This window comes from Aedes aegypti, chromosome 2, assembly GCF_002204515.2.
Source record: "Aedes aegypti strain LVP_AGWG chromosome 2, AaegL5.0 Primary Assembly, whole genome shotgun sequence".
NCBI lineage: Eukaryota > Metazoa > Arthropoda > Insecta > Diptera > Culicidae > Aedes > Aedes aegypti.
In genome coordinates this window covers 406,451,372-406,477,638 of record NC_035108.1, presented here as the reverse complement: position 1 = coordinate 406,477,638, position 26,267 = coordinate 406,451,372, and the positions used below count along the sequence as shown (strand labels likewise).

At 36.2% G+C, this 26,267-nt stretch overlaps 1 protein-coding gene across 3 annotated transcripts; it reads left to right on the top strand.

Moving 5' to 3' along the window:
* On the top strand, positions 1 to 26,051 carry LOC5563940 (aromatic-L-amino-acid decarboxylase). Of its 3 annotated transcripts, XM_021847280.1 has the most exons (6): positions 1 to 274; positions 9,609 to 9,660; positions 9,761 to 9,846; positions 24,370 to 24,604; positions 24,665 to 24,914; positions 24,977 to 26,051. In XM_021847280.1, exons 2-6 carry the CDS (start codon positions 9,628 to 9,630, stop codon positions 25,843 to 25,845), a joined length of 1,473 nt encoding a protein of 490 aa, XP_021702972.1. In that variant the 5' UTR covers positions 1 to 274; positions 9,609 to 9,627; the 3' UTR covers positions 25,846 to 26,051. The 3 variants fall into 3 exon arrangements, with proteins under 3 accessions (XP_021702972.1, XP_001648264.1, XP_001648263.1); XM_001648214.2 differs by lacking the exon at positions 9,609 to 9,660; XM_001648213.2 differs by lacking the exons at positions 1 to 274; positions 9,609 to 9,660 and adding an exon at positions 9,375 to 9,529.
* Positions 26,052 to 26,267: the final 216 nt, after the last annotated feature.

The following is a 26,267-nucleotide window of genomic DNA, read 5'->3' as shown; positions in this document are numbered from 1 at the left end:
TTAGCTTTCAGTTCATAGAAACGGCGCGATCGAGCACACAGCACAATAGTAGCTTCTAAGTTGTTGGGGTGGTTTAAACTCACGGTGCTTACTTTATTTCCGCCCTTCCTTTTTCCCGTCGGATGGTTTCGCCTAATCGGGGTAACCTGTTGATTCATAGACGGCGTACTTCCGGAAGCAGTTAGTGGCGACGCAATCAAGTGTGGACTTTTGGCACTCTTACAGAGAAAAGCCATTCATTGCTTCGATTAATCATCGTAACATTTGAACGGAGGTAAGTTTTTCCAAGAGTGTTGCAAGAGTGGGACTGGCATCGGCAGAAGGGATCTCCATCAGCAGTGTATGAAGAATACGAGATTCCTTTCGCAAGCAGATCAAGGACAAAATCTTGTGTTCTGGTTGGTTTATGTGGACAAACTAGAAGTGTGTATAAAGGAAACTCGGCAAGAAATATGTGTTGGATTAGCCTTACCTTTGTGCAAAAGAAGTTAAAAACCGGATCCACTGACCTTCGGCAGGTTCTGCACGAGTGACTGTCCAAAACAGTTTGGGAGGTGACCTAGAACAAAAATTGAATGGTGATCGTTTCTAGATTGAGTTTCAATCAAGGTGAATGATGAAGTTATAGTATTATAAGTTGCCGCTAAACCGAAAATTGAAAAAATCATTAGTTTGAAAATGAAAGTTTATGATGCTTAATAAAGCGAAGCTTTTTAAGGACTGTGGTGAACTTAACTTGTAGTATTCAAACGATGATAACTTTAAAATCAAAGTATCTAGGGAAAGTGTACCAGTTATAGTCATAGTGGTTCCCTATTTGGCCATATGTGAAATTGTGATAACTCAATTATTTTAGGGAGAACCTTCCGGAAAGAAAGGAAGAGGGATTTGTTTAGAGGTAAAATCAATCATTCTCGTTCGAAAATTAAGTTCAAATGTTGGTAAAACATTCTCCGAAAAACCTGAAAAAAGCCCTACAACAACATTTTTTTTAAAAAGCACTGATCAGGATTCTGTGTGAATTGTATCCAGGATTTCACAAGAATCGTGTTGATTTATTAACATTCTTCTCAGTACTATAGAAGTATGACAATTTTTGAATAATCCTGCTCAGGTTCATATAAGGATCCTTGCTTATTTTCTGTTGATGATTGACATTCTGCTCTGGATTTCCTATGCCTCGGATTGTTTGAGAATTCTTTATGTTATTGTACAGTGACTCAAACTCATATTCGTACAGGACACTGTTTTCACATCAATTGGTAAAAAAAACTATTGAATGATATATAGACTTCGATACAATTCATCAGTTATGAAGATCATAAAATGTTTTCATTTACTCTGGAATAATGGAAAAGTATTGGATGAGTGTGTAAAATTGACCAACTTCATATTCCTATACCTATCAAAAATCAAACATACAATATTCATAAGTAAATTTTAATACGCTCAAATTCTTCGTTACGTTGTTCCGATATAGTTGAGTACTTTTGATCAATTTGTAAGCGGATATATTTGAAATTGAAGTGATAAAAACAGCATGATATCTTCTAGTGTTGTGAAAAACCCAAATTCTCATAGCTAGCGATTGAAAATTTCCAGTGTTTCCTATGTCTACTCACACAAAGCAATGATTTCTTGTTAGTCTGGTAGAAATATATTCCTTCCTACGACATCCGGTATTCACGAGATTTTGACGGCTTAATGACTGAATAATTTCTGACGGCTTGAGTGAGTGATTTTGCACGAAAAACTCAAGCATGAGGTTTTCGAAGCAGATCTCTAATGAGTTTGCTCTCATGGAGAGCTCATTGATTAAGATTTAAATGTAAGTCTGGTCAACACTGATATCAGCATATTCATTGATTGAGGTTTTGTTGTATTTACTTTTTAAATTTATAAACTGCGTAATTGGATCCTGTTTGTTTAAAAGTGCATATAAATTCAAAGATAATTTAATATTGAGATAACATCAATAATTTGGAGGTAAGGACAGAATGATGTGGGGCTTAGAACAAAAATTAATATTGATTAAAAATTTAAAGATTTAGTTCAAAATATCTTTAAAAAATAAAGATTTAGTTCAAAATATTGTATGCTTGAATTTGATAGGTATCACTTTCATTCATTATAAAAATGAGTCAAATTTAGACACACATTCAATACTTTTCCATTATTCCGAAGATTCATGTAAATGGAAACGTTTTATGATTGTCAAATACTAGATGGACACCTATTGTCCTTCATTATTGATAAAGTATTTTAAACTCAATATATTATTGAACAGTTTTTTTACCAACTTGATGTGAAAAACAGTTTCCTGCACCAATATGAAATTGAGCCACTGTATGTAATCCTTGACAAAGATTCTGTTGACAATCCTGTTCAAGATTGAGAATCCTATTCCTATTTAGGAATTGAAACATTGGATTATGGATTATGCTGGATTTGGCTAAGGATTAAAACATGCAAAAGGATTGTGTGGGACCCAGATAGCCGTAGTGGTAAACGCGCAGCTGATGAGCAAACCAAGCTAAGGTTCGTAGGTTCTAATCCCACCAGCCCAGGATCTTTTCGGGTTGAAAATTTTCTCGACTTCCCGGGAGTATTTTCGTACATGCCACACTATTGGATATGTTACTTTCATCTCGGTGCTCTTGACAACTGCACCCCAGCATGTTGAATAAAATGTTGCTCTCGAGGTGAGAGACTTTCATTCCTAGGAATTCAATGATTTCGTATTTAAAAATTGTTTTTTTTTATTCTACTGCTACTAAGAGATAGAACAAAAAAAAATTTTTAGAGTCATTTAAAGATGCTAGTTATTGTATTTGTTTTGTTTTTAAAATACACAACTTCAAGGTTTTCTGGAAAAAATGATTAGTGAACTGAGATGTTAATTTTACTTCTCTTTACTTCATCGATTCTTGACACTATCCTCTCCAAACTACTTTCAGCTCTCCCTTACTTGATATTCCGTATATCGATATCGAGTTAGAAAATCATAGTAAAAGTTGGGTTTCATAGTAATCTAAAAAGTTTAAATGTTTTAATTTCAAAAGATGTGGGTTTAATTCCATATAAACCCACATCTTTTGAATTTCAATCAAACGACATGTACCAAAAGTGTAAATAACAGCATTCAAAGTTGTCGCTTTTCCATCATGGTAAGCACAAAAGAGACAAATTTCGTTAGCAAGAATAACTCAATTAGGTGAGGCTGCCACTGATTGAAAAGAGCAAAAGTTAATTTATCGTCATCGATAGCAGCCTGTTCGATGGAACGGTAGGTCATCTAGTCATCACGTTCGATTTTTTTGCAAATTTGTTTTGAATTAGCACAATGACACGCAAATTGAATTCTTAGATCAACTTGTAGTGAGAAGTTGTTAAATTACTGCTAGAACTAGAGCAATGTTTACCCAATACACTTGATTTTGGCCGCTTTCAGGATAATGACAATTTATTACAATAATAAGTTAATAAATTCATAAATAAAAAAACGAAATCAGTACTTCATCATTTTATTCCACTAGAGTTTGTATCCTCTGACAGATACGCGTATTTCGACTTCAACTGTAATACCATCTTCAGTGTCTGTGTACTAGGCTCAATTTCAAGTTGATATTAAAAGGGAGCTTTTTACACGAGCTTTAAAAAAACCCTTTAAACGGTTTCAAGGCAAGTTTGCCTATAGAATATTCTAAAATGTATCGCAAAACCGAAAAATATTTAATTAACCTTTCAATACCCAAGCCCCGCCTTTAGATGGGGTACAGCTTGGAGATCAAAATGATTTTATTTTGGACTTAAACCTTGGCTTATAATACGCATATGAGGAAGTTTTTTTTATCGTTTTTGACACTTTTGTTTTATATTTTTGAAAAATAAGAAGAATGTATTTTTTATAACCTATAAATGCCATGGGGTTTATTTAACGTGTAAATAAAAATCGTACCTTTTGAATTTTTCTACAACCACAGAAGAAAAGCCTACAATAATTTAGCATATAAAATAATTTAAAACTTGTTTTTCAGTTAGTTACACGAAAAATAAAATACATTCCAGAAAAAAATTAAAAACTTAATATTTTTAAAAATACCGTAAAACCTTAAGTTACATTATATAGGGATCGACTGTGATGAAGCTATGCTGTTATTCAGCTTCCAGTCTTTGCAAAATCATAAACGGATTTCCGTTCTACACCTTTACACGTTTGGTGCAAAGACACAATAAATGTGACCAAAACGTCAGGTGTAGAATGGAAATTCGTTTATGATCTGTAAAGACTGGAAGCCGAAAAACCAATAACAACTTAAGTTTATCCTCAAAACAAAATATCTCTATCAAATATGAATGGATTTGACTAAGATAGTCAATACAGTGGGAGTTCCGTTTTTGGCAACAAAGTCGAAATTTTCAGTTGCCAAAAACGGAACCGTGCCAAATCGGAATCCATTTTTTGAATTTCAAAAATATCATTTTGACGTTGTTCTATCATAATTATGGGAACCAAATGATGGCCGGACTTCAGAACGGTCCATTTCGAAGTAGATTTGTTCAAGAATAAAAGAATTAGGTCCATTTCGAAGTTTGAAGAATAAAAGAATTCATTGGAAGCGTATTTACAAAAAAAGATTTTGGTGTTACAAAACTGAATGATTCTAGTTAAATAAACTTAAAGAAAAAACGGTTTCTTTTTTAATTCCAAGCGTCAAATTTGACAATACATATTCGATAATTTGAAAATGATTATTTTAAATTAAATTTCTTGCATAATCAGGCATCTGATATCAAATGGTTGACTACAGTCAAAGAGCACACAAAAACATCTGAAATCATTTGCTGTACCAATAAAAAACTATCATATTTTTTGGAACATAATATTGACTAAGCCTTCAATAGGATTTTCCATAGATATGTGGGCTTCGTAGCCGTGAAGTTAGCGGCGTCAATTGTTTAGGCGTATTTTACTACGGAGTGTAGGTTCGACTTCGTTGAGGTTCGCTCTGTCGGAAGGAATATTTTCGTCAAACAAAAATTCTTCATCTTCAATGAATGGTTGTTCCGTGTGTCCGTTGTATAATATAAGTGCAGCCTTTGGTTTAAGCCCGGTGTATATTGTCTTTTAAATATGGATGGAAAATTACTCTAAAAATTGTTACAAAATTGTATAGAACCCGTTTGTGTTCTAAACTAGCTTGCTGGAAATTCACAGCATCTTGCTTAGAATTTTTTTGGATCTTACTTAGGATCCAGATAGGAATTCACATCTACCCAAGAGCTTGCTAATAATTTTTAAGATGGCGCTTAAACTTTCAAGATTCCGCTGCGATATTGCTGAAAATTCTCAAGTTTCCGATCGAAATTCTCAAACGTTCATAAGTTTCCAGAGCGCCACTAGCAATCCCCACATTCTGCTGGAAACCTATTCAGAATCCTCAAGATCTCACAAAAAATATTCAAAATACAATTAAAAATTCACAGTATTTCTCACAGGCTGCCTTACTAATCTTAGGAGTTTGCAAGGAATCGACAAATTTTGCACAGCATCCACAATATACATTCTCAGGTTCCGCAAGACACCCTTAAGTAAATCCAATTGGAATTCCCAAATTTCGCTCAGTTTTTCCAAGAATTCGCTGAAAGTTCACAGAAGCTCATATTAAAAACATAGGAGTCAAAAACGTAAGGATTCTCCATAATCCAGTTAGACAACCCCTAGACCCTGCCAGGGGTCACCAGAATCTCGTAAGGAACATTTTGATAATTTCATGCAGCAGGCATACTTGAATTAAATCTTGATTTGGCACGTAGTATACTCTAGCTTGAGTAATACTGGAATATAATGTTGGATCGTTTCTTAAGAAATTGATTTGCTTTTTTTGCTATGGTATGTTCTATATAAGCAATACATGTTATTCTACAATAAAAAAAAATAGTAAGCTGAAATGGCGAAACGAAATTGTAGATGAAAACTCTGTGTGGTTTTTAGACTTTTTATTCCTCTTATGTTGCTTTGTTAAGAAAAGCTGTTTCAAATCTGAAGAAAACTTACTTTTACTAATTACAATTGTCTACCGGCATACTCAAGTAGGCTGGTCATAAAGCGTGATTGCCTGAGTAGATACTAGTAGATACTCATAGAGATTAATGACTTAATGAAACGTTGCGACTGTACGGCCATCTAGAATTAAATAAGCGCATACGGTGGCTCCAAGATATTCGTGACATTTTGAGAAATATCCACGAAAGTTAATCTCTGGAATGTGGTAAGCGTGAAGCTGTATTGCTTTTCAAATGACTAAAAAAACAACACAATAATATTTACAGAAATATACAAATTTTAATGATATTGAAAATTGTTGCCAAAAACGGATCCATTTTGTTGCCAAAATCGGGGGTGCCAAAAACGGAGCATGCCAAAAACGGAGCGTGCCAAAAACGGAATCCCACTGTATTTCTTTTTGCGAAAACCGCATTTAATTTTAGATTGAGAATGTTAGGGCAATATCTGTTGAGCGTTTATAAATCATGATCGTTAAGTTCAAATTTTGACATTAAAAGAGAGCTTTTACAGTAAAAGTTTTACTTACTGTAATTTTAATATTATTAAAACTGCCGTATGCATTTTCTAACTGTCATAAGTTCCATTCCACTTATGACAATTAGAAAATGCACTTATCCAAATTTGATTTGTTGATCCCTTTTTTACTTTGGTAGATGCAGCTCTCTCTAAATTTTACCACGCTCGTGAGGAAAATAAATATTAACTAGCCATTTTGGATTAACAGAATAATCGAATTACTCAATGGCTCGAATCGATCAATGAAAACTTCTCATTGATTTGAGTTGTACATCTACTTAGAATGAATAAATAAATAGGATGGTCCTGATTCAGGTTCTAATTCTGAAGCAAACTTTTTTTGTTTGAGCAAGTTTTCGGTTGTGCTCTTCAGTAAAATTTTAAAAAATGTCTCATGAACAACTTTGCCGAAGAAAATTTTTTATCTAACTCTTCATTTCAGCGTACTAAATTCATTCTGAAAGTTTAACTCATTGTGGAGTTAAAAATCAGTTATTTTGGTCTAACTATTTTGTCCTCCATTTTAACGTGAATATGGTATTTAGAAGAGTTAAAGAACAACTGTTGTCGTATACTTAGTATGATTTTGCAATTATATATTTTTTTATTAGTAATCAGTGTTATATGTCACATATAATCTATATAATTAAAATGGATGGTTTTCGTATGTCACAAATAGCTTTAAAACGGACAATGAATTTCATGACTCACGATTTCACAGTTGAAACAGTTTAATCTTATTTTATTACACACTAACATGTAATAAAATAAGATTAAAAAATCTGATATGGTAGGTATAAACTGTAAATACAAGGCTGACATTTAAAAAGTGGGTTTAAATAGCCTTCTATAAGACATTCCAAGCTTTTCCAGGTCAACTAGTTAGGAATAAAAATGGAGAAATGCAACTTCAGGAATCTTGGATGTTTTTATTGTGACTGCTGCTATTGTTATCGATTGCATATAGTAGTGTCATGGGGAACAGAACTGTGGCAGAGGTGGAATAATCTAACATCATTAAAGAAGCCAAGGTTACCAAAAAATGTACATGTTTTAAAAATTATTGAAAGAATAAAAGAAAAAATTATATTTCTGCTACTTAAAGAAATTATCAAAAAACTAATAGTAAAATACCATCAAGGTTCTACATTTTTTGTTTCACATTTCTTAAAAAGTTGGATATAAGAAAGCTGTAGATTTGGATAAAACCTACGATTTTGCTGAAGACAGCATGCCGCTAATTTTGAAACCTTGTGAGTTACTGGTAAATTTCAAGTTTCTAAGGGTGTTTTTGAAGTGAATTTTCTCAATTTGGAAAAAAATACGTTCTCAATGTTTTTACTTAGAGCAAAAATACCCTTTTGTGTGGACTGCAAATGCAACTAAAATGTTTTTTTTATGAAATCATACATTATGGACATCTTAAGATTTAATAGTTTTTTCACTTACATTTGCTTATAACTTCTAAGGGATAAGAATTACAAACTTGCAATTTTCAGCAAAAATATTATTATCATTACTTCCTTTCCAACTCTTTTGAAAATTACATTTACGTAAAACTAAAAAAAAAAGTTAGACCAGTATAGTGTTTTTTGGATCCACCCTAAATGGAACATTTAGAATAAATTTACTACGTTCAAAAAAAGGAAGTATTAATGAAGCATTTTGGAATAATTTTATTATTAATTCAATTTTGAATCGAATTACTCAATTTTCCGAATCGACAATTTAGACATTATGATGTCTCCAGAGAAGTTGTTCGTAGTTAACTTTTGCTTTTTCTTAGAAAAAAAAAGTTGAATAGGGTGGGCCTCATATAGGTTTTAATTTTGAAGCAAACATTTTTGTTTGTGGTTGCGATCTTCAGCAAACTTTTAGAAAATGTTTTTAAGAGCAACTTTGTCGAAGACACTTTTGTTTAACTCTCCATTTGAGCATAGTAAATTCATTCTGAAAGTTTAACTTAGGGTAGACTTAAAAAGTCAGTTATATTGCAGATTGGTACCAAAACCATATCTAGAAGACAAAAATGTCTAAATCGTCAATATTAGATATATGGTGTCTTTAGAAAAATCTTTCCATATTTTTCAGACATTTTTTCAGTGATGAGAATTTAAGATGGCCCACATGATTTAAAAGATTAGAATATAAACTTTTCTGCTGATGCATTTAGACCTACATAATATTTTACAATGTTCAAGAACACCCGAATTGGAGTAACTTTGTCGATGAACCAAAATGTCTAACAAATAGGTTAGGGTAGCTCCTGAAAAATCAGTTTTCTTGATGATAAATTCTCGTAACACTGTTTAAGTGTTGTTACGAAAAAAAAATTCCGAGGAGACTAAAGTGCTATCTCTTACGGTTGCAGAATTAACAGATTTTCTCGAAAAAAAAAAAATGGTTGTCTTAGAATATCGATATCTCTGAAAGGCGCAAAAATATCTTGAATTTTTCGACACCAGAACAACCAAAATAACTGTAGGGCAAGGAATTTGGCTTTGGTTTTACTTTTAAATCAAATTGTTTTAGTCAGAATGCATTTTTAGGTATAATTGGTTTCTCTCAACATTTATTTTTCTAATGTATTTTCATTACTTCTATTCATTTAGTCTCAGGCAATTTTTTGAGCAATATTGCTGAAGTAATTATATTGCTACCTCTAATCGCTGCTTTGATAAATTTATTATTGATTGCGGCATATATGAACCATCCAGATCGAATCGGTTAAACTATATAACCCTTGATTATAGCACACGATCTTCGATCGTTTCCATAAACTGTTTTAGATCATTGATTCTATTGTGCTCCATCAGTATTGTGTTGACCACAGTCCGTAAACGTTTCTCCGTTTGTTTCTAGTGATATCAAATCGAAAATATTTCTGTTCGCTCAATAGCCCCAGAAAATCAATTCAAGATGCCAGTCCCAGAGTTTCCTCGTGTAATAAAACCATTAAATTACCTTCACTATCACTATTCTAGATGTTCTGTTTCACTAAATTTTCTGCTAACCTTGCAAGCTTCCTAACAAAATTCGGAATGGGCACTAACAAGTTTGAAGCTCCACCTGTCGTAAGTAATTGTTCCGACTACTAACCCACGAACAATGGCCTCCGTATATGATTTTTGTATTGCCTCAAATAACATTCTTAATTTTTATTTTCCATAACAGACCGAAATGCAAGCCCCGCAGTTCAAAGACTTCGCCAAGGAGATGGTGGACTACATCGCCAACTACCTGGAGAACATCCGCGATCGGTAAGTTGTGATGCGCGATCATACAAATTATTCTGCACATAACCTAGTCCCAAAGAAAGACAATTGCCACACGTCGTAGGGCAGTGACAAGTGAAAGATACATCGGTGGTTTACTCGATGACGCTGCTGCTAGACCGGTTCATCGGAAAACCATCCAATTAGTATCTTTATGGTTGAATAATTTAGGCAAGCGGTGATCGTCGCCTGGGGAAAAGGGGGAATCCCGCCACTTGCGCGATGACGATCGTACGCGATGATTTCATACCACTAACGGAGCGCGATCACATTGCATTTGCGCTGATGCGTTGATAGTTTACAAATTAGCTTCGTTTTCGTTTGATAAGGCATCGGTTCCGAAGTTGTTATGGTATAAAAATGTTTTGAATTCTATCATTCCCATTAGAGTGTCTCAATATGAATCTTCGTGATGCTCATTATTTTTACACTTTCTGCGATTCCCAAACTACATTAGGCGACAAAATCAATACTTTTTTCATGCATTATGATTTGGGTTGAAATTTTTGTTACAAATTTTCATAAGTCATTTAATGAATTTCTCAAATCAACGCTTTGCGGGAAATCCCATAACCAAAGAGACATGCCTATCATCTCAAGCAAGTAAATAAATCAACATGTCTTTTTAACATGTGATTAGAATTAGTTAAACCTGCAACCATTATTGAAAGCGGTGCAGTTATTTTAATGATTGATATGAATGTTATTTCAAATCACGGTTCTTAAGGAATTCATAGATCTCACGTATATGACCTCATGTTTGAAATGGTTAAGCATTAAAGCATTAAACCATAATTTGACTAGTTCATAATTGACAATGTATGGAAAACCTAAATATTTTTTGCTCAGTGTGGTTCAAAATTTTCATTCATTTCAAACAAAAGTTTGTTTGCAACATCCTACAATTTGGAGCTTAATATTCCAAGTTTTCAGACAAAGTGCAATCTTGCAACACCCTAATTGACATGCTATCCAAGGCGCTTATCTGTGCTACATTTCATTGCAAATCTGAACATTTTGCGGTGCCAACATTTATTCCAATCAGTTGCAAGTTATAAAGCACTACTTGCAAAGATCTTGACCCACAGAGGCATGGTAATTCGAATGCTTCGTTCTTCCACAATGGCACACGTGAGCGTGACGATGACCGGCCCGGCTAGTCTAGACCTGCTGCATTCGAGGCATTTATTGTATAACATGCAACCTAGTTGAAATGTATTTGCGGTTAGCGCGGTTTACTAGTCAGCTTGAAGGTGAGCCCCGGTTTCGTTCGTCAATGGCTCCGTAAATGACCAAATTCACCAATGGTGACTGGTCTAGAATATCACATTAGTTTTTTTTGGGGTCCAAAATATTTTTAGAATAGAGGGTGCGTTCAACTGGAGATTTGCCGCTTAAGCCTTTAAGAGACGGAAAGCCGCTTGTAGTGATTGTAAAATACAACTTGTTTCCAATTTCAAGGTTCGCTTCGTGATCGTTTGTCATGATCAATAACAGTCTGAGTCGCGAACTGTGTTGCCTGCGCACCTGCCTGTGAAACTATCCGGTTTGCAAAAAGCGGAAAGAAATAGGAAATCACACCTACATATTCAACAATTCTCGCGTAACTTTTCAAAACGACCTATCTAACAATTCACACATTTCGAGAAAATCGAGCTTGAAGGTATTGAAAACATATTTTTTAAACTGTATCAAACTGAAACATTTTTTCCCCACTGTGTTGCCTTCAGAGGAAAGCAGTGTAATAGAGTTCAACGTAAGGATGGACATTTTGACAATTTGTTAGCAAATTGCAGTGAAATCTGCATAAACATCAGATAGGACGTTTTGACCAAAAAAATGTACATAGGATGAATTACATAGGTCGTTTTGTTCCAACAATTGTTACATTGGACATTCACTTTGGTCATTTTGTTTCAGTTATAGGTACATCGGACATTTTAGATTGTTCACAAAACAATCTTGTTTTATAGAATTTGATCACAGACAAACAGACGTAACACTTAGAACAAATCGCGATTAAAATCATAGTCGCGAGAACATGTACGCCCAATGCTAAAATCGCAGTGTTTGGCCGATGGGCCAACAGGTGGCAGTGGTGTGTAAATGTCAAACACGAACAAAAACGATGCGAGCGCTGCGGGTGGTGGATTGGCCACCTACCATATATTTGAAACGACCGTTAAAAATGTGGTCGATGGACATCGATGAGAGTGTGACGTCTGTTTGTCTGTGATTTGATATTGATTACCGTCAGAATTGAGTACCCGATCAACCAATGTTACAATTCCTTTATAGATCTTTGTCCAGCGATGACGATCGCCAACGATTCAACACGAATCGATATCGAAATCACTGACTGGTTGACCGGGTATTCACATGCTCAATTATACAAGTTGAAGTGCACATTTTGTTGCAGTGTGATAATCGCAGACACCAGCTGTGCTTTGTTTTGATTCATTCGATACTTCGGCGACGCTATTTCCCCTCCGTCTAAATGTCCCATGTAGCAACGGAAGGAGGGGAAACGTTGAGCTGTATATAGGACGTTTTGCTCTCTCGCTAGTTTTCTCTCATTCTTCCCTTCGTTTGGATGCCAGATTCACTCACACTTGCTCGGAATGGAAGTAGAGTTTCCTTCTGCATGGCGGGTTGTGCTCACGTATATGGCAACCCCAATCCCACCTAATGGATTTGACAGCAGCCAAGATCATTTGAGTATCCGCATTGAAATGCATTTGAGTATCCAACGGTTGCTTAGAACATGTTGGATTCGAAAAGATGGCGGCGCCGCATACTGCTGGTTGTGCTGCTTTGCTGTCATCGGTGTAGAGTGAAAAGAGCACAAAAAATAACAGCAAGCGAGTGTCAGTGCAGAAGGTTCAGAAAAGCTGTTTTTGCAAGGTTCCCTGTCTGTGGCCTGAGAAAAAGTTTGTGTTGCGGAAAATGTCTTTCAATTTGACAAAAGGACATGCCCTCGGTGGCAGAGAAAAATGGATCTATCGGCAGCAATTTTAACGCCAGCTCAACGAACGTCTTGCCAGAAGCTGTCGGTTTCTAACGGCTAGCAAACGGTTCCGTCTGGGACACTTAGCGGGAAGACTCCGAGTTAGAAATCCGGTGGTGAATCCAGCAACAAGAAGGCAGGTAAATCGCAAACGCCCAGCCACCGTCCGGCGGGGACAGATTCATTCCGAACCGAGCGACAACGGATTTTGATCTGGGTCATGGTGAAGCAGTACGATGCCAAGAAAGAAACTGATGGGCGGAAGCTGGAGGAAGGACAGGAGCAGCAGAACGGAACGAAGCGCATCAATATTTGGTCGGAAGTGCTGTGATCAAGGTGAGTGATATCACCAACTAGTGGATTTGGACCGGAATCTCCGGAACGGCACATGAGCTCACCCAAATGTGTCTGCTTGGTGAAAACGCCAATGTTCACGAAGAACGGTTTCCGCATCATTCCGAATACACCGGAGCGGATTCTGAACGCACCGAACGTCGTCAAAAATTACTATTTGAAAATGTCCTATGTAACTTTTTAGCATTGTTTTTATTCATTGCGTTACTTAGGACCTATGGCTGATTTTCTGATCAAAGGTCCAAAGTAACAATTGATGGTGGGGATTGCTTATCAAACCTTCCGGTCCGCCTCATAGTTACGTACTATTTGGTGCTGGGTGTAGTTCTTGTTTTTCCAGCTGTATTGAAAAGCATGAGCCATAGTCTTTGGCATACAATCGGGTCTTTCTTTAGCAGAAAAGAACCGAAATGTCTATCGACGACCGGTGATTGCTAGCAGATATAGTGGAGAGCTTGTCTTGATACGTTCATCGCTTCAAGCTAGTTGAAAAACTGAATACACTGATTGCCTGTCGATCAGAGCCGAACTAGGCATAGATCGTCTACATACATCTGAATCTACATGTCTCCGATGTATTACATCGTTCCAGGTGGGAGTTATCTGATATGTGAATATGGTACCATAACAGAATTATCCATCTGAACGAAGTGATAAATCATAATATTCCGCAAACTGTATCACACATCTACAGAATGTATTGCGTGAAGTTAAGACACAGCAGAGTATTGGGTACATAGGACCAAGTCCCTGCCGGGTGGCGCGAAACTGATGAGCGATAGACAATAGAATCAACAACACTGCCATAAGGGATAGTAAGCATGTGACTATTGTCGAAACTATGATTAGGAGGCAAATCAACATCCCAAGATCAAATTTTTGTTACAACCCAATGTAGGTATTATTAAATTAGGCTGTAGAAAATGATAAATATCTGATCACTTAGGAACCTTGCAACAGGTAATAAATGCCCGTAGTCTGTTTTATTCGAATACACATGTATAAATTGTTAAAATTGCCGAATCATACGCGGAATTTATTAAACGGATCATGAAATTAGGACTGAAATCATAATGATGATAGATTATCAACTTTCCTTTCGTCTTGCTATTTGTTACCGTTAGAATCACCAAACTGATTGGTTTCCCACTACTTACACCAATACAACAGCACGAAAACTGAAGTATTATAATCGCGCGTTGGAACTTTCAATATCCATATATTACATCAATAGTGAATTCTTGTATGTAGCCAGTATAAATAACAGAATCATCAACTTCTTGAACATTCTTCAACTGAAAACAGGATGCTTGTTTTATCAAACATGCTCAATCTGCACCTAAAATCTCGGATCCAAATAGTTTTCTAAATAAAAATTGTATCTAAATAAAACGTGTAGGCCAACAAAACATAATTGAGTAGGAGTTTACAAGTTACTTAGCACATGAAAAGCAGTTTAAATTAATCTATTACTAGATCAACACTAATGCTCACATTTTTATATTCTCATTTCATCATGGTCCTCATTGCTCGAGCGGAGACGAACACCCTGGAGATGGAAAAATCGACAGCGCTACGATAAGGAAACGTAACAGATGAGAAACTATCGATACATTTATCAATTATAAAACCCCGTTTTAATGTTAACACTTTGTTTCTGTTTTTTCTGTTTTTTTTCGTTTCAGCAATCAAATAACCGAACCAACTCTACTATCTTTTCGTTTCTTCTTCGTTATACTTATAGTCCTTCTGGCACTGAACCGAGTGGTGCGCCTTCCGCTTTCTTACTGGTGCTGTTTTTCCTGTACATTTGGCATAGTGTCGGAGGTGGTGTACTGTATTTGCTATACAACGCACTACTTTCGATATTGTGCTTGGCGTGTGGGGAAGCAGTACTAGTGGTGAAGCGGAGGGCGCCATTCGGTTTAGTGCCAGAGGGACTAAATCTATTTAATGTATCTGAAGCTTGTGGGACCGCTTTAATTCCGGCGCCTGCTTGTGGAAGATCCCGGTGTGCTAAACGGTATAGGACATGTTAACGGGGGAGGCTTGGTAGGTCCTCACCCAGCCCGTGTCTAGATGGGCGGATAATTGTCTGCCAGGGTGTGGATTGAGCAATTACAATTACAAAATTACAAAGGTCCAAAGTAACAATTGATTAAAAGCCAGACTGATTTGTACTTTGGTTATTTCGTCAAGCTTTTAACAGATTAATTAATTGTGTATGTATCAATACGAGTGTTTCAATGTGATATTAAGTGGTTCACAACGAATGCTTTGTAATGATAATCTCGATTTGTTTACATTTGTTACTTAGGACGTTTTGAAAAGTTACGCGAGAATTGATCGCCGTGTTGCCGCGCGGTAACAGGTGCACTGTCATGCTGTGAATACAGTAGTGGACTGAATAAAGTATTCATTACTAATCGAAGATTAACGGACATTATATCAAATAATTTCGACTCATTCTAGATGGAATCCGCCTAGTTCGTTTGACCTGAAATTTTCATCGAAGCTTGGCAATGACTTGATATTTGCTTAGCTAAAAATCACAGCTTGACATGTACAAAACTTTAAAATGAAAATAATTGTCCAATTTAAATATTTATAAAAATGTGCCTTTATGCAAAATTGTCCAATTTGGTAAAACAAACAAGTTTGCTGTTTTTTCTGTAAAACTTGTTGTTAGAGTCCGCGGCTACAAAGCAAAGCCATACTGAAGGTGTCTGGGTTCGATTCCCGGTCGGTCCAGGATCTTTTCGTAATGGAAATTTCCTTGACTTCCATGTGCATAGAGTATAAATCGTAGCTGCCACACGATATACGAATGCGAAAATGGCAACTTTGGCAATGACAGCTCTCAGTTAATAACTGTGGAAGTGCTCATAAGAACACTAAGCTGAGAAGCAGGCTCTGTCTCAGTGAGGACGTTAATGCCTAGAAGAAGAATAATGCCAGTTTTGCGATAACTCAAAGTTTATGCTTGAAATATTGTTAATTTTCTGATAAGAAAAGTCGATGTTATTTCTGAGCTACGGTAAATGCTCAATTTTAGCACTTGACCATTTCGTATAAAAACGTCAATGTGCACTTCATTCCGTCCAGTACTGTTTGTCTACGATATTCAGTTCGTGATCAACTCCACCAGACAGAATCACGCTCGAGAATAGATCTCCATCAGTCACGAATAGACTCTCACAAGATTGGACCACAGACAAACAGACGTCACACTCTCATCGATATCCATCGACCACCTTTTTAACGGTCGATTCAAATATATGTTAGGTGGCCAATCCACCACCCGCAGCGCTCGCATCGTTTTTGTTCGTGTTTGACGTTTACGCACTACCGCCACCTGTTGGCCCATCGGCCAAACACAGTGATTTTAGCATTGGGCGTACATGTTCTCGCGACTATGATTTTGATCGCGATTTGTTCTAAGTGTTACGTCTGTTTGTCTGTGATTGGACTTTGATCTTGAACGATTTATAGGTGCCATGGTAGAAGCCCATACAGCCACCTCTAATCCGCGCGACGGTTTCACTGACCTAGCGTAAAAAAAAAATCGACTGTGGTGGCCTTGCGTACGCGTGTTGTAGGCTGTCTCAAGTTCAAGATCACCATGCGGGTCCGTTGCTGTTCACGAGCTCTGCTGACGTATGGCTCATGTTCCTATACTGTGTATCGTGTAGATCAAAAGCTTGAATGGAATGTTTTGACGTGAAGGAGTAGCGCGAGCGATCCAACTAATTGACCCCCTCTATAAAAGAGCCAATTTTCGGTCAAGAGTTTGACGTTGAGAACCATTGTCAAATAATTAGCGAAAGATTTGTGTTGCGTATATTGTTTGTGAGTGACAAAAAGTGTACATATAAGATGGATTTTGATTACTTTCGAGCTAACAGAACGGGGAAACTGACAAAATCGGGACATAATTTTTGTCCCCGTTTACACACCAAATGAACTTTTATGGGATGAGGCTGGTTACAAAGTATTTATATAAATTTTGGTACGGAGAGGAAATACTCATGATATAAGGTACTTTAAGTTTTAGGGTCTTTTGGTTTTATAAGGTTAAGGATAGAAACGAAGAATGAATTTCAACATTTGGACGTTATTCTTCGTTTGTGTTGAAAAGCAATCGTTATGAAATCAAAAATTAGCCAATTTTTCAATAGGCGAAATATTGTTGACGAGGTTTTATCAAGATAATTTAGGTAGAAACTAATTAATAAATAATAATACCTTTTAAAACGCTTGGAATAAATAATACACTGGTTTCCAACCTCTTTGATTTTGCCGCCCTCTTTTAAGGTCTACAAACGTCTTGCGGGCCCCTGAAAATAGAAGATCTTAAAATAAAAACTTATGAAAAAACGATTTGCTCATATTTTAACTCAATGCACTTAATACAGCTCAAACTGAGAAGCAAATTGAATGACTGTAACAGCTATATCATGCAAGATTTCCGTCAAGCTCCAAAAAAGATCAATAGGATTAAGATCACAAGATTAGTGGAAAACTTCTAAAGATTACTCTGAGAGAATAGATATATTTGGCAGACAATCCCAAAAATTACGTCTGTAATGCACCTTAGGTAGTGAAAGAATTCTGCTTTGATCATTTGGGAAACATCAGTAAAAATTTAGCCAGTTGTGTACCGAGTAAAGTCAAGTCAATTTTCTTGGACTACATCTCAGTATTCCGAATACGAAGGTTTAAGTAATCTAGATCTCTCAATTTGACCTTTTTGTATAAAAAATTACCAATGTTTAATCTTCAAAACGTATCTCGTCAAAATCGAATAAATCGAATACTTGGGAAGATTCCAACAAAAATCCCGCCAGCAATTCACCAATGGTATTCACAGGAGTTTACTGAGAACTTTTAATGAATTATCTCACAAGATTTTCGAAAAGATTTGAATATATCCTCAGATATTCCCTATGGATTGAAGTAGTATTCCAAGAAGGTTACGTCTTCAGGTCAGGTCAGTTCCGAAATCTGCTATTCATATTTTAAGAAAGAAGCTCATTTCCCCAGAAACATTATCTTGTCGGAATTTTCGCCAATGGTCATGCAGATATCATTTGGAAATATAATAAAAAAATCCTGGTGATCGATTTGGGTACGTAGCTGGCGACAAAAAGGTTTGGACAAATTTTGCAAGAAAAACCAAAAAGTATTCGAGAACTTTTACCTAAATACCTCTAAGAATTATGTGAGTTATAGTTTTAAAAATATGTATAAAAAAATCTGCAATTCGGTAATAATGAACTATAGTAAAGCAAGCGAGGTTAGAGACTCCTAACATCTGCTTATCGATCAAGAAGCACGACAGTTAAAATTGTTTCGCAGACCTGTAAAGTCGTCACGGCCCCCACAAAGGAATCATTGTTTTGAAGTTAACGTGTTGGAAAAAAATACTGAACAAACTAATTTTATAAAAGTTGTACAGCATTGTGACATATACTGGAAAATCAAAGTTTTTTAATTTAAATCTAACATTGTCTGTATTAAAACCCTACATTTTCTGTCTTTGTAATGATATTATACAGATTTTGTATTGGGTCTTGCTTAGGCGCAGTGGTCCTCAGCCTAACTGTGTATGCGAGCCACTTTGGTGCCTTCAGAAAAAGTTGCGGGCCGCTAGCAAGTAAGACTCCCAAGGGATTTTAAATCCCATAAACCTTTATAGGATTTAAAATCCCTTTATTACCCTTTATTTTATTGGATACTCAAGGAGTTTCTTCTCCATTCAAACAAAGTCATAATTATCACTAACAATCCTTCATTCAAGAGTGTGGCTTGTGGCAGGCGGTTAGTGTCGTATTCCCGCATTCAGTCGCATCGTGTTTAGAAGTGTGGGTTCGATTCCCACTTCAGTCCTTTTCGTGAGGAATGTTTTCCGACTGTGCTGTTGTTGCACTGGGTGTTGTCTAGCAAGGTGCGTCCTTCAAAGGAAAAATTCGTCCGCTTTAAGCATTAACATGTCAGTAATTTTTTTTTCGAGGTCAAACAGGATCCGCAAAAAATTTCAAAAAGAAAAATATATATATATAACACATAAACTTCATTTCAGAATATCTCTTGTGTAAACCTAATACCAGCAAAATTTTAATGAAACCTCGGTACTAAAAAACAATATGATTAAATCTTCAATTTCGATTCCATTACATAGGCGTTTTCTGCAAGTTTGAAAACAGTAAATCAGTCTTCTTATTGCATTCCTCGCTAAACATTACTAAAGGACCTATAAACAAATGAGAGATTCTCTCCTCCCACGCTCTCTTTTAATTATATATAGCATTTCGATTGCCCAACATGTTTTGATTTTCGAGTAACTCAAATCTTTCTCGCTGTCCAACAGGGCACTCTTTACAGCCTTCCAAAAGAAATCACAAGAACATGACGTTTTTATAGATAATAAGAAAAATACGTAACTTATTCTACGTCCAATTTTTACGATTCTCTTGAAAGCCAGGAAAATGTAGCCTGTATGAATGTCACGTCCATGCACAACACAATTGATTCGCTCATACTTCATCTATAGATCATTCTGTAGCGCGGCACAACAGCAAACATCACTCAACAAGTGTAAGGGTCATAGGTTCGAATCTCAGTGGATAGACAAAAGACAGAGTAACAACAAGCATGTGGATTGGGGTCTTGCTTAGCCGAGTGGTTAGAGTCCACGGTTACAAAGCAAAGTCATGCTGAAGGTGTCTAGGTTCGATTCTCGGTCGGTCCAGTATCTTTTCGTAATGGAAATTTCCTTGACTTCCTGCCTGCCCTACCTGCCACACGATATACGAATGCGAAAACGGCAACATTGGCAAAGAAAGCTCTCAGTTTAAAACTGTGGAAGTGCTCAAAGCTGAGAAGCAGGCTCTTTCCCTGTGATGATAGCATTTGAGACGTATATATTGCTAAATACACGCTTCTTAAGCGCTTACTGATTATTTGGACGCTACTTTAAAGCCAAAAAAAATCAAGAATGTCGAAAAAAGGCTTACAATCTCTAGAGATGTTTCTACGTAAGGGGCCGTCCATAAATGACGTAGCATTTTTGCGCTGATTTTTTACACCCCCTCCCCCATCGTAGCATTTCGTCACAAATGCGGGTACTCCCCCTTGGAAAATACGTAGCATATCAAGCACCCCCCCCCCCTCTTTATATTTTTTTCTGACTGGGTTGAAACAAAAAAAAAAGTGAATTCAGAAGTTCAATACAAAGTTTGATATTAATTACTGACTAACAGTTTGATATACAGTAGCGCTCAAATGTAATTTGGAAACCAGTTTTAAATAAACGTTGTTTAAGTTACATAATTTTGGTTTCCTGTTTCATATAGGCTAAATTATATTACTTTTGCTGATGTTATCGTGAAAAACAAGTTTACTATAAACAATGTGAAATAAAATGTTTGATTAGATTGATGAAACTCGTTACCGTTGAGTTAGGGTGCAATATATGTTGTAATATATTGAACAGAAATTTCTTTATATTACAGGATTGTTTTTTAATTATTCGTTGTTATGGAATAGATTTCAATAAGAATGATCAACAAAATATATTAATTTGAAATGAATCTTTGTCATTATTATCCAAAATCAAATCCATTTGGCAATCAGTGGCCAGATGCATAAAAGATTACACTTGAAGTATTTGGAATGTTTAGAAAATCTTAGCGATTATTATACTAATTATTAATATCCATTAATATTTCAGTTGGACTTCATTATCGTTTCCATAGAGAAATAATCTTACACAACCTATAATGAAACAGTTAAATAATAAAAATTCTTTGAATTACTGATTTCAATAACACTCGAATCTGTTGTCCTCATATTTCATTAAGAGCATTGATATATCAAAACAAATCGATGAGTTGATCGGGAGGAGATCTCCTGCAACATCGAATGCATAATTCACGGAATATATATCTTGTTTTAATGAAAATATGAATAAAACTAAAACCGCTGACTTTATGTTTTGTTAACAAATGGCAAAACAATGTAATTCAAGTAGTTAAAGTTGTGATTGTTAATTAAATTATTGAATTTTTATTTTGTTGATTTATAAATTTATGAATTTAGACACGAATATAATATAATATTCACATAATTATTTAAAACTTCAAAACATCTTGTTTGATTGCAGAAAATCTTAAATTTCATAGATATTTTTTATTTTTGTGATATGAATGTTTTGAAGCTCATTTTATAACCCAAGTTTTTAAGTCAAAAAAAAAAAGAAGTTTGATAAAAAAAATAATTGCATACCATTTTTTCCAGCGCCTCTCTTTTTGCCGACTTGATTCAAAATTCTACGTCTACTAGCTAGGACCCCTCCCTCCCCCTCGTCACACTTTGTCACAAATTCGTGAAGCCCCCACTCCCCCCTATAAAGCTACGTCATTTATGGACGACCCCTAACAGAGAAACCCCAAAAATGTAACCAATAACTTCATACAATAATGTCTTGCGGACCACGTCACACTTATATTCCAAATCAGTTCGCGGGTCGTACAAAACCTTCTGGAGGACAGCAGTTTGGTGATCACTATTTTAGAGGTACGAAAAGAGTTGTCTTCACATAACATGGATGCTATCAATAAGTTGAAAGTGAGTTTCTTATTTGATGAAATTTGGCATACAAAAACTTGCTTTTCGGAATCGAGTAGCTTTGCAGTTTCTAACTAGCTTTTGGGCTGCATCTGAGCAAAGAAGTAGTCTGCCCGCTATAACTGTAACAAACAAAGCAATACCCAAGTAACCATGGAGCATTATATCATTGCATATATAATGCAGCTGCATTGCCGTAAGCCTACCATTAAAGTAGTTTAAAAGTGGAAAAGGGCCCTTTTACAGTTGCACTAATGCAAAAACGACGATAAAGCAATGAAGCAATTTATAAAGTAACATTAGTGCAACAGTGCAATTTATAAAGTGATATTAGTGCATTGATACATTTGTAATGTAGAGTTAATGCTTCATTGCTTGACAACTCTTGAAATATGTCGAATAAAAGCAATGTTACATCAATGGTGTTGATATGCAGTAGAATACGTGCAATGTTATAATGCTTGTGGTTACTTGGGACACTGTCCATAACTACATAGTGTGGAGATAATCTAAAATTTCAAAGAAAAGAATCAACAATTCAATGATTGGTAATTTAAGCTCAAACCTGTCACAGTTAATTGGACTTGTGAAACGAAGAGCCAGAAAATAAATTCCAACAAAAAATCATTTCAAGTATGTTACGAAGTCCTCTATGTTTCCTGTGTGACTGTTATGCAATTATATAGGAAAATTTAACAAACGAAATATACAAAAAAGCAAATGACACATAACCGGCAGTACATTGTTTTTGTCAAATATAGAGAAACGCAAACGAATAAGTTATTGTTTCAATAAATAATTTTCGATAAAGATGGTTACAAAAACGAAGGAATATTAACTTTGTCCTGTGGGTCAAATCCCATTAAAAGGCCATTTGCGACCCACAAGTCGCAGTTTGATGATCAGTGATTACTGCTGCACACTGGGGCAAAACAGCTAAACAATAACAAAAGATAAAACTGATCTAGATCCGAAGGAATCAAAATGTAGTACAAATTATTTAGTATTGGTGTCGAAGACACCAAACCTCTAGGATGCACATCCAGAGTACTAGAGGTTTTACTGTCGACAACAGCGATATGCCCCAGTGCGTGCTGTAGGGTGTCCCATAAAGTATGAATATAAGTTTAACATGGTGCCATACCGAAAAAATGTCATGAACTGATTGAATGCTGTTGACGAATATAGGAAACTTCTAAACATAAAGGTGTGACAATTAACTAACTGTTTTTTTTTTCAATAAAATGAAAATGCAGTTAAAGCAAATCAGTTAAATAAAAATAAGATTGAATCTGATAGTTAAAAAGGTCATTTTCAAACAAAAACAAATACTTATCATTCAAATTTAGATCCTTAAGACTGAATCTGAATTTAGATCCTTAAGAAAGGATCTGAATTTGAATGACAAATGTCAGTTTTGTGATGTTCATGCTCATTAGTAGAAATTCATTACAAAACCAATTTAAAATGGCAACATAATCCTTAAAGATCGATACCGAAATTTTATATCGTCGAACGTGGATTCTTTTGATTTTTTTGACATTCTTCAACAGTGAAATATTGTAACTCTAAGAGTTGTAAATAAATATTGGGTTCATTTTCATATATTAAAATAGTATGTTTGCTTCAATTGTCATCCTTCATTGAAAAGCAAAGCTTTTGTGTTTGATCTTCTAACCAAGCCAAGCCATCAGCTGCTTAGATATTTTTATCTAAGATTTTTTACAATTTATCTATGAACCAGTGACAAAAATGATGTATTTCAATAAATTCAAGTAAAAGATATGGAATAATAATTACGGAAGTGTACACAAGTATGTAAATAAATACTTGAAAATAGTATTTGTGCTATAGAATTCTAGAGTAAGTCACCAAATATTTAATGGTCTAATTTGTCACTAATATTTGAACACCCCATAATCACGGGTAATTGAATATTTGATGAGAAATTAGACTGTTACATATTTAGCGGCTTACCCTTATTGATTCAAAATAATGTTTTTCTTAGCAAATTACGATTCTGATTGATGACCACAAACTTGGGAAAATCTCTTGAGTTAAATATAAACTATGGCTCAAGTTGTAAAAAAAAAGTATGAGTAACAGACTTCAAGAACACTAACGAACAAGTCTTCGCTAATTTATTGCTGCACTGTATTGCAAACGTGAATTGATTTACCAACGGATCTCATACGGAAGTCAATTAATATTTTACCGAACCGAATTTGCTCAAGCGTAGCATTTACGGCCGCTCGATCATGACCTTGTTTGTAATTGTCTTTTATTAGCGAAGGAAATGTTATGTACTTCTTCAATCAATTGTTGATTGCAATCATAGGTGCTAACGCGTGACGTAGTTAAGAAGATTCCAAGCTCTTAAAAACTAAACAAATTGCAATGTTTTCCTAGCAAATGCGCTTCGTTTCACTTAAATATGCCATATATGAATGAACTGCGTTTCACTATTTTTCATTGCAATGAAAACTCTACTAATCCAAGTTTAACGGTTTTTTTTACAGCCGTGTCCTTCCGGAGGTTCAACCGGGATACCTCAAGCCCCTTATCCCGTCGGAGGCCCCGGAGAAACCGGAAAGCTGGGAAGCCGTGATGGCCGACATCGAGCGTGTCATCATGCCTGGTGTCACCCACTGGCACAGCCCCAAGTTCCACGCGTACTTCCCAACGGCCAACTCCTATCCAGCGATCGTGGCCGATATGCTTAGTGGTGCGATTGCCTGCATCGGATTCACATGGGTAAGTTTATGGTGATGGGATCCTACTTGGATACGGACATTCATAAATTGTCTTTTGCAGATTGCTAGCCCCGCGTGTACCGAGCTGGAAGTCGAGATGCTCAATTGGTTGGGTAAAATGCTTGGACTGCCAGAGGAGTTCCTAGCAAGCTCGGGAGGTCAGGCAGGAGGTGTCATTCAGGGAACCGCTAGTGAGGCTACTCTTGTGGCGTTGCTCGGTGCTAAAGCTAAGGCTATCAAGCGTACCCAGGAAGAACACCCCGAGTGGGATGAAACCTACATCATTTCGCGATTGGTTGGATACACATCTAGTAAGATTCATGTTGTAGTGTTCAAAAGGTTCAACGACTTTAACATTCTTATCCCTTCCTAGATCAATCTCACTCATCTGTAGAACGAGCAGGTTTGCTTGGAGGAGTTAAACTGCGTTCTCTCAAGGCCGACAGTAACCTGCAACTCCGTGGGGAAACTCTAGAAGAAGCCATCAAACAAGATTTGGCCGATGGACTGATCCCGTTCTATGCCGTGTGTACCCTCGGAACGACTAACACGTGTGCTTTCGATCGATTGGATGAACTGGGTCCAGTTGGTAACAAATACAACGTATGGATCCACGTGGATGCTGCCTATGCCGGATCGGCCTTTGTCTGTCCAGAATATCGTCATCTGATGAAGGGAATCGAAACTGCTGATTCGTTCAACTTTAACCCACACAAGTGGATGCTGGTTAACTTCGACTGCAGTGCTATGTGGCTGAAGGAACCGTACTGGATCGTCAACGCTTTCAACGTAGATCCATTGTACCTGAAGCACGACATGCAAGGATCGGCTCCAGACTACCGTCACTGGCAAATCCCATTGGGCAGACGCTTCCGTGCTCTGAAGTTGTGGTTCGTGCTGCGTTTGTACGGTGTTGAGAACATCCAAGCTCACATTCGTCGTCATTGCGCTTTTGCTAAGCAATTTGAGGCTCTTTGTGTTGCAGACAGCCGTTTTGAAATCTTCTCAACCGTTCAGATGGGTTTGGTGTGCTTCAGATTGAAGGGAAACAACGAAATAAGCGAAGCTCTGCTCAAGAAGATCAACGGACGAGGAAAGATCCATATGGTGCCGTCAAAGGTTAACGATGTCTACTTCTTGCGTATGGCAGTATGTTCTCGATTCACCGAAGCCTCGGATATCGAGTACTCCTGGAACGAAGTCTCTGCCGTCGCTGATGAACTGTTGGCCGAAAAGAAATAAACTGGCGTTTCACAATGTTCCTGATGGCACAACGTGTCCAACTGTATTACTCACTCACTCAATCTCTCTAATTATTCTGAATGGTATAGAACTGCTATGATAGCTTAATCTTCCATGTATTGTCCAAATGCAACACTTGGAGTAAACTAAAAGGACCATAAAAAAACAATCACGCAAAATAATAATATATTTGTGAATATTGAAAAGTTGTTGTAGTGGATAGTATTGCTGCCGCTAGATTTTAAAATGTCCCTTGATGTTAAATTATTGTTGGAGTATGAGAATAAATAAATTGTAATTTATTGTGTTTTAATAATGTTCTACTGAATAACTTTGTCCAAAATATCCGATATCCTTTGAATTGTATGTTCTCAGGCGGTTAACCGTTTCTCCTCGTTTAAATTGGAATTTCAATCTAGTAG

Bases quoted from the DNA above. Each gene is read 5' to 3' on its own strand.
- LOC5563940 (XM_021847280.1), top strand. From the start codon at position 9,628: ATGGGCACTAACAAGTTTGAAGCTCCACCTGTC. The intron at 9,661-9,760 runs GTAAGTAATTGT...TTTCCATAACAG, and splicing joins AGTTTGAAGCTCCACCTGTC to ACCGAAATGCAAGCCCCGCA. The intron at 9,847-24,369 runs GTAAGTTGTGAT...TTTTTTTTACAG, and splicing joins CTGGAGAACATCCGCGATCG to CCGTGTCCTTCCGGAGGTTC.